Source organism: Paramisgurnus dabryanus, chromosome 9 (genome assembly GCF_030506205.2).
Source record: "Paramisgurnus dabryanus chromosome 9, PD_genome_1.1, whole genome shotgun sequence".
Classification (NCBI taxonomy): Eukaryota; Metazoa; Chordata; class Actinopteri; order Cypriniformes; family Cobitidae; genus Paramisgurnus; species Paramisgurnus dabryanus.
The window spans coordinates 25025238-25038898 of NC_133345.1; the positions used below are offsets into that span (position 1 = coordinate 25025238).

At 36.6% G+C, this 13661-nt stretch overlaps 1 protein-coding gene across 2 annotated transcripts in view; it reads left to right on the plus strand.

Annotated features, from left to right (window-relative positions):
- Positions 1–13661, plus strand: part of megf11 (multiple EGF-like-domains 11) — a 170010-nt gene that overhangs the window by 147929 nt on the left and 8420 nt on the right. The window contains exons 17-21 of one of the 2 annotated variants that reach the window (XM_065283262.2): positions 6468–6596; positions 9079–9207; positions 9878–10006; positions 10245–10373; positions 13119–13352. In XM_065283262.2, the coding sequence (XP_065139334.1) occupies positions 6468–6596; positions 9079–9207; positions 9878–10006; positions 10245–10373; positions 13119–13352 (750 nt within the window). The remainder of the gene's footprint in view (positions 1–6467; positions 6597–9078; positions 9208–9877; positions 10007–10244; positions 10374–13118; positions 13353–13661) is intronic. The other variant, XM_065283263.2, reaches the window with a different exon arrangement.

The following is a 13661-nucleotide window of genomic DNA, read 5'->3' on the forward strand; positions in this document are numbered from 1 at the left end:
GCGTGCCGTTATATTTGCGCTGCCTACTGCTATGACATCATACAAGTGAGAACGCCATTGTATTTTCCCATACATTTATTTATTTCTCAGTCCGCCTCAAAATCAAAATTGACCACCACAAATAAACGTTTGCACATTGCGTTTATCACTACATCTGTCTCACATGACAAACACCCATGCCGTAAGTCGAGGCGCTCCGCTGAGCCTTATTATAAGTTGCAAAAATCCCGTGCATGCAGACGTTCACGCTGCAAATGTGCTGCCACAAACCGCAAGTCCTGAAAACACTGATATAGTGTTCCTCATTCTCAACATATGGATTAGTTTTCACCGCTGAAAGGGACAACAAGATGACAACAGGTTTGTTCTTGCATTATAGCGATGACGCTGCTAGTGACAATTCTTTCAGACCAATCAGTGATCTACAGTGTTTTCGCGTCACGTTGTAGTGGAACCCCAACTGAGGTGGTACTAAAAAAATAATAAGGTAATAAGGTCAGGTAATATGTACTGTACCTAGTGGAAAAAAAATTGAGCTGACCCAACAGCCTATGCAATGGAAAGCGCCATTGGTGTTACAGTAGGTTTATCTGAAATAAAGTTTTTACCATAATTTTTTATGAAAGGCATGTAAATAATGGAATGGTGGTGTAAGCAAATATTCAGAAAATATAGTGAAGACTATTTCATTAATAAATCTCTGGTTATCTAACTTGCAAGTACAAATTAAACCCTGATAAAACCCTGATTAAGGGAGAATTTACATGACACACACAGGTATCAAAGTGACTGTTTTTAAAATACAAAACTAATATTGTCTCTATCTAGACCAGTGGTTCTCAAACTTTTTCCGCGTGCGGCCCCCCTTGTGTACGGTGCATTCCTTCGCGCCCCCCCCCCAAAGAAAATTTATGACAAAAACTGTTCTAAAATTTAACATTTTAATTAAACAAAACATATTAAGTTATACAAAGTAGTGCTGTTGGTTAGTAGCCTTATTTTTGTAGGTTTAATTACACAGAATTCATGATTAATGAATGTATTTTATAAAATGACATAAAACTGGGGCCCCCCTGGCACCATCTCACGGCCCCCCTGGGGGCCCCGGACCCCAGTTTGAGAACCACTGATCTAGACTACAAAAATACAATTTGGGAAAACAGTGATGTCATGGTCATGGGTAGTGTTCAGACATTGTGTGGCATCGCCAACTACTGGCCTGGCATGCATAATACAGTGTTTGTTGTTTTTAACTTGTATGATTTATTATGTTGAATTCAAAATAAGATATTTTGATAAATGATGGTTGACGGCTTCCATAGTTGAAAAAAATACTATGCAAGTCAATGGGTGCCATCAACTGTGTGTATACCATCTTTATCAAAATATCTTCTTTTGTATTCAAAATAATAAAGAAATAGATTTTAAACAACATAAGGGTGAGTAACTATACCTTTAATTACTGGAAGTTGCTTTAAAAGTCTGACAGTCAGATTACAGCTTGCCACATTGAGGAAGCAATTTCCAGGCTTATGAGCAAAATACATGAATGTTATTCATCTTTGGACTGTCGGCGGGTTGAAACTAATAATCTAATGATGGTGTTGTTACAGAGAGAATAGATAACACAGACAAATAACAGTTTACAGGATTCACACTACATGTCATCTTAAACTGGATGTATACTTTATCTTTGTGTTTGTCATTGGCATCGTGCCCGTCTGTAGAATGCTGTGCTGACTCTGCGCCTCTTCTGTACAGAAAATAATTGGCATTATCACTGACACTCTGACAAATAACCTTCAGTGCAAAATCTGAATATTGCTGAGCTCATTCTCAGCGAGACAAACAGTGAAGAGTTAGGTCGATATACCCGCGCTATTTTTGTTGAGTTCTGGTGGAAAACCAGAGGCGAGGTGGTGACGGGATCTCATGAGATTAATTTTTACTAATATACTTTATGCTTGTACATTACTATCTGTCGCATTTTGTGATCTCATCAGTCCTGGCCTTCCACACAACATGCAGGAGTACAGTAGATATTGACTTATAATCTGCTCATTTATTTTTACTGTCTCTGGTGCCTCATAAGCGACTGCTTATATCATCATATGATGGAGCAGGCCTGTTGACTGTAATAGAAATGTAGGTTTGTGATGTGTACAACTTTCGGGTCAATCAGACAGATTTCGAACTCAAATGTACGCTTACATTCGCTTCCCACTCGACGGCATCCAGCTGAGACATCCAGATGAAATATAGATAGACCTTCTCATAATAATTAACTAGTCGTTTCATGAATTAAGTAAAGGCAGCATGGACATATAGAATTCACTTTCATTGCGTTCAGAGCCGTCTCGTCAATCAATATTTAATACCGTAAAGAAGAGGAAGGAGATGGATAGAGAAAAAGCTTGTTTTAATTTGTCCAGATCATAATTACTGGAAGAAAGGCATGGCCCGGGGGAACCCTGGCTAACCCACATACCTACTTTTTTGTAGTTTGGTCTGCGCTGGCATCCTAGGCTGTCTTGAGCCCACGTTCACCCATCTCAGAGCGAGCTAATGAACTTCAGATAGTCACACTTGGAGTGAAACGGAGCCCTTGACATGAGGGGACCGCTAGCTAATAAGAGGAAGCTTTGAGTTAGTTGAAAGAGTTTTCATAAAATGAGAAAAGTGTGGAAATGTGATTATTAAAAGCCACAAAGATTTACCCTCAACTTCCTCTAAATGAAACATCCGTTTGATTGGAACATCCATCCGATTTCATTGTTTGCCCATTTGTATCTCCTAGGACATGAGGGTGTTGACATGTGACATGTTTTTTGGCAAAAGACCTTGTTGTGTGTAATTTACTTTGCAAGTTGAAGAGGGAGAGAGAGAAGTGGTGGGTAAAAAAACATGATTTGCTTTCATTTAAATGAAATTTCTAATTGAGGCAAGTGTCAGAGTGCGCTGAAGAATTCATTTTATTAAAAATGTACACAATGTTCTATTTTTAATTCGGCAGTACATCAGCCGTGTCTTCTCGGTGCTGAGCAGAGATGGCAAAGATGGATAATTGGACAGTGTGACAGAAGCACGTTTGATTTCGCTTTGAAGTACACACAGACACATGACTTACTATACAGTCACTCCTGCATATCTCTGCTGTATCGATTACTGTTACTGTTGAACTATCATTCAAGCAAACAAACGCACATCATAAAATCACTCATTTGTACACATTAAAGGTCCTAATGACTTAATGAATGTTGACATCCTGCACTACAGCTAACTCCATTGGTTGAGTCAAACAAACAAGGCAGTGTTTTAAAGCCCAGAATGCAAAGTGTTTACACTACTAAAATTATTTCTTATTTAGTATATTTTTATTTATTTTAGTATTATTTTAAAGGTGCATTGTGTAACTTGTATAATGATCTCTTGACAGAAATGTAATATAATATACATAACTATATTATCAGTGGTAACTGTATTGTTTTTATTACCTTAGAATGAGCCATTTTAATCTACATACACTGCTGGTCATCGGCGTCATGTTTCTACAGTAGCCCTAAACTGACAAACTGTTCTACAGAGCGCATTTAGTCCGTACATTTTCTTATGTGTCAACGTGTTTGTCCTGTGGCAGCTACCATAGTCTTATTGTGTTTCGAAATTGAGGTTGGTTGTAATACGCAATCTCGCCACTAAATGCCACTAAAAACCCATACTGTACCTTTAAATCAAAATGCATTTCCCTAAAGGAGACATATCATGAAAAATCTGACTTTTTCCATGTTTTAAGTGTTATAATTGAGTCCCCAGTGCTTCAATCAACCTAGAAAATGTGAAAAAGAACCACAGAGTAACTCAGTTTTGGTAAACCATTCTCTGCAAGCATGTGGAAAAATAGGTCATTGAAATTTGGCTCTCCTTGTGTTGTCAGAAGGGGATAATACTGCCCCTTAATCTGAACTATCCAGCCACGGCACTGCCATTTAGTGCAGAGATCAGCTCATTTGCTTTTAGACACAAAAGGACGGCACGTTTTTCTCACACATGCAAAGTGGCAATTTTACCATGCTAATAAATTATCTATATGGTATTTTGAGCTAGAACTTCACATATGTACTTTAGGGTCAAAAGTTTTATGAAATGTCCCCTTTGAGGAGCAAAATTACTTATTTATGAAAATTCTGAAATCTTGTTTTCAATAAAAATATATATCAAAATTAAACTAAGCTAAAATTTAACTATTGAATAAATATCTTAACTAAAAAAGAGGTAAATAAATTTTAGTTTTAACCAAAAACTCACAAACATTTTTGTTCAGAAAACAAGACTTAAAGAAATAGTTCACCCAGCATTGAAAATTATTTAATCATCCCCAAGTTGTTACAAACCTATATAAATTTCTTTGTTTTGCTGAAAACAAAGGAAGATATTTGTAATCAAACAGGAAACAGGAGCACCATTGACTTCCATAATAGGAAAGACATATACTATGGAAGTCAATGGTGCTAAAAGTTTTGGTTTGGTGACAAACCCTGCTTAAAATATCTTCCTTTGTGTTCAGCAAAACAGACATTTTTTTTAAGTTTAACAGAAACTTGAAGTTGAGTAAATGATGATAGTTTTCTTTTTTTTGGGTGAACTATCCCTTTAAAGGCGCAGTATGTCATTTTGACCACTAGTGGTCGCTAAACAACAGCGGCAGCTTGATAATGCTGTGAAAGGTCATGAAGCAATGGGAGTTGTAGCCTGCAACTTCACTGTCGATAAAAATCGATTCGACAGGACTCACAAATCATATACTGAACAAGGATTACTTCATGAAATAATTAAGGGATTACAGCCAGTTGTTATCGCAGAAATAATCCCTGACAGTGTGATCAGGACCCTACACCAAGCTGTTTTAAGATGAGACAAGACGCTTAAACTATTTAGTTTAATCATTTGTAAATATAATGTCATTAAAAGACATTAATATTTTATTTCTGTGTAGTATTAAACCTGTCAAAATGATTTGCAGCCATGTGTTAGTAGTTTCAGAGGTTGTTATCTCGGAATAACATATCTCGGAATGTTGCGACAAGCCAATCAGAATCAAGCAGTAAAAGTGCCATGTAATAATCTTTTACTACAGTTCCACTATGTGGTTTGATACAAGCAAATAGGGCTGTAACGGTTATGAAATTTGTCTGACGGTTAATTAACTAATAAATTGTGACTATTATGAAGATTAATTGTCTGTTTTAGAGCTTTGACATTTAATTCTCATAGATTCTTTGTTCATGAAATAATTTTCACACATTGTAGTAATTATTTTAATTAAATCTTTTGCAAGGTTTACCTGGCAGTTAATATGTATACACATAACACATATTTAAAAGAAATAATTTTATGAATAAATCTTTCAAAAACTGAAAATGCTTAATAAGAAATAAACACAATAAAGTGTCTGAAAAATAACTGAAAATAAAAATGCAATCAAAATAAACTGACTATACCAGAACAGGCCTTAAATAATAGCCAATCCTACTAAAGGTCATATTAGTACTGGACCACATGTCTTAAGTGACTGCAAAAAATGTATTCATTACAGATCCTTAAGAATAGCATCTTTGACTTCCCTAAATTTGGAATTGCTGTTTTGGAAATGTAGGCTATGTTTTACCTGGCAGTTTATACTACTTATCAAAGTTTTGCAGCATTTCTTCAAATGTTTTTTTCCACTGTATAGAATGGCTTTGCAATGTATCGCGTTACACTGTCAGTTAAGGAGCGCCATCTGATACTGTTTATACAGGCGCTGCAGCTCCCCCTTGTGTTTTTAACGAGATGTGCAATCATTGCGGTGATCTGAAATCATCGTTTTAAGGTCAAACAATTGCGATGAGACGATTATGTAATCATTGTGTCAGCCCTACAAGCAATAGCAGTCGTGTGCTTTTTATTACTACCTCTGCATGCGGTGTTGCCCAGAATGATTGGCTTATGATATTAAAGTATCACAAGAGCATTGCGGCAGTACTGCCTTTTAAATCGCTCTTGTGATTCTTTGATGCCACACACCAATCAACATCAATACCTTACCTTAAACTTTGTGACTGCGAAAGTATTTTGGCCTGGATGCAGATGTTCAACATAAAGATACAATAAATAAGAAATAATTGACAACGGGACGGGAATTATTCAAAAATAATGCACACTAAAGGTGGCACGACACGAAGGAGAGTTTTAAAATGTCTTATTTTAAGACATTTGACAGGTTAGGTGTGCGCTTAACAGAAAAAGAATCAACACCCGTGGAAAATTTCTCAACCAATCAGAATAAAGCATTCAACAGGACCGTGAACTATAAACTAGCATCTGCTTTATCATTATCATTTAACAAGTATTCTATCATCTGAAAATTAAAAGAATGACTCAGAATTTATACATTTTGCTTTGCTTGTTGTGTGTATCTTCTCTGTCAGTTTGTACCAGTGGCAGATATGGGAAAGCCTGTGCTGAGATCTGTCAGTGTACTAACAACGGCACCTGCAATCCCATCGACGGCTCCTGTCAATGCTACCCAGGCTGGACCGGAGACGACTGCTCACAGAGTATGAACCAATTACTCTTTCTCTCTTATTTCACTTTCAGTTTCACTTTCTTCCTCTACCTCCCTTCCTCTGTTTTGTTGTTCTTCTCACTGTCGTTTCATTCATTTTATTTTCCATCAGTTTTGCTCAGTTTGATCACTTCATGACATCTTGCCATGTAAATCATTGCCACGTCCATTTTCCTTTGCCAAATAACCCACAAGCGCCGCTGATGGAGACCAACAGTTTTCTCAATAAATTACTTGATAGCACACTCTCAATAATTTACACAGCGCATGAGAGCCCCTAAAAAGAAACTGAGAAGAGAGCAATAGTGTCCTGCAGAATTTATTGGTCCTTCACGCCGCCTTTCCTCTCATGCTGAAGTTACAAATGTTAATCTAATGGTGTTTGCAAGTACAAAAGGCTGTGACTATTTATGTGTGCCAAAATGGAGGGTGTTTGTTTTTTAATTATTAATTCAGCTTTATTCGGACTGAATTAAAAAGGTCTCTTCTATGCCCTCATTTTGGCTGTTTCAGCATTCCATATTTTGCGTGTATAAAATATAAAAATGAGACTCCTAAAAGGCCCCTCATTTTTATATGTGTTTGAATGAAAATACTCATCATTTATTCATCCTTGTGTTGTTCCAAACACATGAATTTCTTTATTTCGCTGGAACACAAATTGAGAGGTCAGGCTTTATGTTAGACTTGGTCACCATTTACTTTCATTATGCGGAATAAAGAAAATTCGTTAATGCTCTACAATAAGGTTGTATTTGTTAACATTAGTAAATGCATTTGCTAGGTAAGGCATAATGTAGTGAAAGTTAGAGTGCGGTGAGGGTCTTGTAATGTATCACACTGAAGGGGCATATTTCGCGATAACAACTGGCTGCCTGTACATTACCTCGCTTATTAAACGGCTATTTACCTCATAAGTAAGGTAAGGAACATTAAATATTGATTTGAAATATATATAAATATATCATATTTTCTCATTTTTAATGAATGCAAACCTTTCGCGAGGAAAACCTTTACTTTTTGTTTTAAGATAAGACATTCAAATGTCATGAACACATTATTTGGTTTAATCATTTGAAGTATTTTGTTCCAAAACGTGATAAATGCCTTTTTTTATTGTTATCACCAAAATCAGTATTGTATTTGCTCAGTATTAAAAAGTAAATTCTTCATTTTATGCAAAATCCGATATCCACTGTGTTATTCTGTCATCCTATCTCCCTTTTTTCCAAACCGTGACAAACGCCAGTCCTCCTTCTCTGCAGAATGCTATAAATCTGCTTAACCAATCACAGCGCGCCATTCCACGCATTGTAAACAACAATGGCAGCGCTTTGAATACACACAGAATCCTAGTTTTCCTCATCTACTTTGTAATTCGTGATCAACAAACAAACAAAAACAAAATAGTAATTTTGATGGCATTGATAAACCTGTGGTCGTTTTCTGTGTTGGGAAAGAAATGTAAGCCATCAAAATCAAATAATTTACGTGATTCACTTCACTCGGGCGAAGAAAAAATGCCGGCTGTTGCTTGTTCTCACACGACAGGATCAAGCTTCTGCCATGATAACACATTGACCCTAGTGGATCTTATGAAAAACTTTCTATTATTTTACTCAAAGTCAAATAAAATCGAGCAGGACCAAAACATTTTACAGCTGATCGCTGTCAAAAAAGTTTAGCGACGACGTCCCAAGGATGACAGCAGCAATGACAGTGTTCTTAATATGACAACGTAAGTGTTTTGAGTAATGCCATTCATGTTTATTTTTTTATCAGTGTATACCACTAGACAACTAAATGAATATAACATGGCAAAGATGAATGCACATTTATATATTGATTCAATAGATTTATAACATAAAAAAACTGCATTTTGCGGAAAAATAATCCGGATTTGAATTTTGGATTTGAATTTTTTATGTTATTATAACCTAAAGATGCTATGTGAAAGTTGGTAACAGAAAATAGTGGTTTTCATCTTGTCACTTTCTTGGTATAAAAAACACCCCCAAATTAGTCTAAATGGATTTATTGTGTTTTGGAACCAAACTCTTCATTTGTAAATATAATGTCATATATGTTATTAAAATGCTTAATTATGTTTATGCAGCATACGGGTTACCATGTGTTATTAGTTTTGAACGGTTGTTATCTAGTAGCCTAATATCAAACCTGCAAATGTCTGGCCAATCAGAATGAAGCATTCCAACGATGCAACAACCTTTTTGTAAAGTGTGTCGGACATTTTTTCTTCTCTTGGTTTCCATGAAAGAAAGAAATACAGGTTTGGATTGACATGGGTGAGAGTAAATGGGTGAGAGTTTTATTTTCATTTTTTGGTAAACAGTCCCTTTAAGCTGCTGAGGGATCAACTTCATATAAACATTTTGTCCCAGCACAGAATTACATAAATATTATATTTAAATGTATTTAAAGTTGCTATTTGACGGTGTCTTTGGCATCTGCAGTTTGTCCTATAGGCCAGTGGGGGCCTGACTGCTTGAACTCATGTAACTGTCACAACGGAGCCCAATGTAGTGCCTACGATGGAGAGTGCAGGTGCAGCCCAGGCTGGACCGGCCTCTACTGTACACAGCGTGAGTCTCTTACATACACGTTCACAGATTTACCAACAAAACCAGTCTCTGTTACGCATACACAGATCAAACATCCTTCAAAGTGACACAGTGACATCTGTTGGCAGTATTTCAGAACTGCAACAGAAATCTCAATTGGTGTACACGCAATGAAGAATAATGAATGCACGTTTTTCATTTCAGTCATTAAACTCATATATGACCTTGCTCAAGGCTAAAATCAAACACCATCAGTATCACACCTGCATAAACAACAGTGTTCATTTTTCATTCATTACGTCAATCATTTCAATGATTTTGATCCCTCCTCTCCGTTGCCACTTTGAAACTTGTTTCTTTCCACGACTGCAGTGATATAAACTCATTTTTTGGAGAAGTGATGAAATCAGTTTGTATTTTGCTGCAACGTTTGCTCCAGTGGGCTTGTTATCTTAAGCGGCCAGGCTGTGTTGTGTGTTTATGTACAGTAAGTGTGTGTTTATGATTAGCTAATAGTGCCATATCGAAAGGGGAAACACTGCCGTGCTAATGCGGCTTAATTAAGGAACATGTTCGGATAATTTCAGGCCATTACGAATGTTGCAGCACTGGCTGCTCGTGGTTTCCTGTTGATGGTGTCATCACTGTGTTGTAGGTTAATGTGATGTAGCAGGATATCTCTTTCCTTCAGGCTGTCCCTCAGGGTTTTATGGGCGAGATTGTGCAGAGGTGTGCCGCTGTCAAAATGGAGCTGACTGTGATCACATCACTGGCCAGTGTGCCTGTCGGACTGGCTTTATTGGGATCAACTGTGAACAGAGTAAGTGTCTTTTAAAGAATGTGGGTGTCTGTGTTTGTGTTGGGGGGTGTGAGAAAATTCAAAATTGACCTTGCCCTCACAAGTGTATATCTGCTGACACAATAGTGATGATGATGATGTTGATCCGTGTGTGTCATTTACAATCACAGACAGACGTTCACAGTCATTGTGTTTTATATTACAAAGTGTTGGCCTCAAGCTTCGGTTAATTGTATTTGTGCCTGTGTCTTTTTTACAGAGTGTCCTCCTGGGACTTTTGGCTATGGATGCCAACAGCTGTGTGAGTGTATGAACAACGCCACCTGTGACTATGTGACGGGAACGTGTTACTGCAGCCCCGGATACAAAGGAATCCGCTGTGACCAGGGTAACAATCTCTACCTCTTTTCTTCTTCTACATTCATTGTAAGTTTCAGAGCAAACGCATAAATCAATTGCACACGCTCGCAAAGATTTTCTCTGTTCACACAGCATATTCAAGACTTTTCTGCAGAGTCAAACATAGCTACCCATTATTTATTTTTAACCTTACTTGCTAATGCATGCATCACTATTTTATAGTGCACTTATATTTTCCATTCTTTAAAAAAAAACTTAAAGTATGAAACCACACTACTGTAGTATTAAAGAAATAGTTCACCTCAAAATAAAAATTAGCACCTATTTTACTCACCCTCAAGCAATCCTAGATGTTTATGACTTGCACTGGGTATTGGATAGTGCCCTATTTTTAAAACTCCACAAAAAAACTCATCCATCAAAAACTAATCCAAATAGTTATTAAATGTCTCCTGAGGTGAAGCAATGGGTTTTCGTAACGTTGGGTCAGAGGTCAGCCTCCAGTCTAACCTCATCTGTGAACACGTATACAGCCATAGGTTGTAAAGTTTGAAAATAAATGTTTCCCACCCATCACTTCATCTTAGAAGACATTTAAGAAGTATATGGATTAGTTTTTAAGTAATGGGTGAGCTGTCTGGAGCTTTAAAAATGGGGCACTATCCAATGCTATTAAAAAACTGAAAAGAGCCGTTCTCCGATAACGTTGTCTTAGCGCGCTACGAAGACTCTTAAGGTAAACCTTAACTACAGGTATACCTTTCCTACGTGTGTTCTCCGAACTATACCTTAGGATGTTGCTTAAGGTAAACCTTCTTAAGTTCAACCTTAGCGGGTGCTGTCCATGGTGGAGGTGCTGAATAGGTTGATATCGATCGCTCGACAATCAATTATTCACTTCATGTAATAGGTTTCGCTGCGTTGTGAGATAGCGGAGATATTTATTAAAGAAACATTTTAGAAATAGTTAAAGTTAAATTTATTAGTAATATCTGGTAAAAAATATTTCAAATTGCAAACAACTAAATTCAACCTTCTATATTTTATATCAAACCCGTGCAAAACCCGCAACTTTATTTCCAAACGTATCATGTATAAACTGCTCCAATTCATCTGCTATGCCTTGAAAGGATCATTTATTTTAGGGGTTCCCAATAAGTGCGTTGCACAGGGGAAGGTGGGTCGTGCAAGTACTTGGCTGTGCATTACACTTAAAATATATAAAAACAAACTGCTGTTGTTCATTAGTTCACGCGTTTATTGTGCTTGGACACTGGATGCGCAAGCAGCGTGGTTACAATGCGGATAAAGCTTAATGGACGCATTTCTGGAGCCTGTCTGTCTAAATATAACATATAAAATATTATATGATAGCCTATATAAATATATAGTATGATTGCTGTAGATTTTAGCTTTGATTAGTTTTAATGTGGAAATTGTGTTGACCTTAGGAGACTATAAAAGCCGTAATCAAGTGCGCAGTTTATTTTGAATGTTTATAAAGAATATGGCATGCAGTTGCCTCAAAGTTATAAAACATTAAAAAACTTCGATGCAAAGTCGAATTAACATTAATAATCATAATTAGTTTTTTTTTTCCCGATTTATTTATGCAGTTAAAATACTAGCCGGTAGACTAAGATTTAACGGATATGAAATGCACGAATGAAATAGTAGGATTCGCTGTATAGCTGGCTGCCAGTATCACCAACTCCATCACCCAAAATATATATTTTAAATAGTTTCTTAATCCTGTAGCATTTAATAGTTCGCAGCTGATGACGTCCCTTTGGAAAACATAATTACAAATCTAACAACCATCAATGTAATGATGTCTAATTATTTAATTTAAATGTTTTATTCTTTAAATATAAAAATATTTGCCTAATTAAACACGAAGTGTATTGCAACTTTTTTACACATATTTAGTCGTATTACATAGACTGCAATGTAAGCTTTTATGAAAGTGATGGCCCCTATGGAGTCATGTGGGATAAGGTATAGCTAAGAGTGCTCCAGACCAACCTTACGAACGTATGACTTACAGAAGGTATACGTAACTAAGAACGTTTCGGCAAACACGTATTAGCGATAAGGTACAGCTTAAGGTACAACTTAAGAACGACGTAGCGTTAAAGTAGTTTTGGAGAACGCAGCCCAGGATATTACTTAATATAACTCCAACTGTGTTTGACTGAAAGAAAAAAGTCATATACATCTAAGATGGACTGATGGTAAGTAAAATATGGGTTAATTTTCATTTTTGGGTGAACTATGAATACATCTTTAGTCAGTTGAGAATTTTAAACAATAAGAAATTGGGGTAACGGCATAAGCAGATTTATCCTAGGTCACTAAAAAGGAAAAGAAAAATTAGATACTTGAAAATTAAGTGGATAACCACACTAAATAGACAGTGGTAGTACAAAACAAAATTCAAAAATTCATGCACTCACTTGGGGTACATGAATATAAAAAAATTATTTATTATCAAGATCAGTCCCTAGCTTCGTGATATAAGGCTTCCAGACATTATAAAACTGATCTGGTTGAGCATAAACAAAACATGTTAAATATTCCAATGGGCGTCTTATCACCATCTCAATAAAATGTTTTTCCTGGCTGCAAATGTGAAAAGATTGTAATGGCTCTTTTCATTTAATAAAGTCAAAGCTTTAACCGGCAGACCGAGGAACTATGATTTATTATTAACTTTAGTAAATGTATAAGTAAATCTACTAATAATTTAACACAATCAAATTATGTGTAACAGCTGCTTTGGTGATGGAGGAACTGAACCCCTACACTAAGATCAGTCCTGCTCTGGGTTCAGAGCGCCAGTCTGCCGGTGCTGTCATGGGCATCATCTTCCTGCTCCTCATCATCATGGCCATGCTCAGTCTGTTTGTTTGGTTCAGGCAGAGACAGAGAGACAAAGGCCAGGACATGCCCAGCGTCTCATACACTCCTGCTCTACGCGTTACAAACACCGATTACTCCCTCTCCGGTGAGAACCTCCAATGGGACTATAAATTATAATGAATTTCGATTCATTCACATACAGTTTAGCTTGGATTAGAGCTGTGTGCATTTTTATTTAGTTATCTGTAGAGAAAACAGCTGTTTTAACAATGCATTAAGGTTTCCAAAGTACTTAACGGTAGCAGACTGTCATTATGCTGATAAACTTCTTTGAAATATCAAATTAATGTTTTAATGATGTGGAAAAAACCGCATACCCTGCAGAATAGACCAGCTTGGTTTCTAGAGTTTGATGGTGTTTGACCAAGGGATGGGAAATTGGTTATGCTAGTTA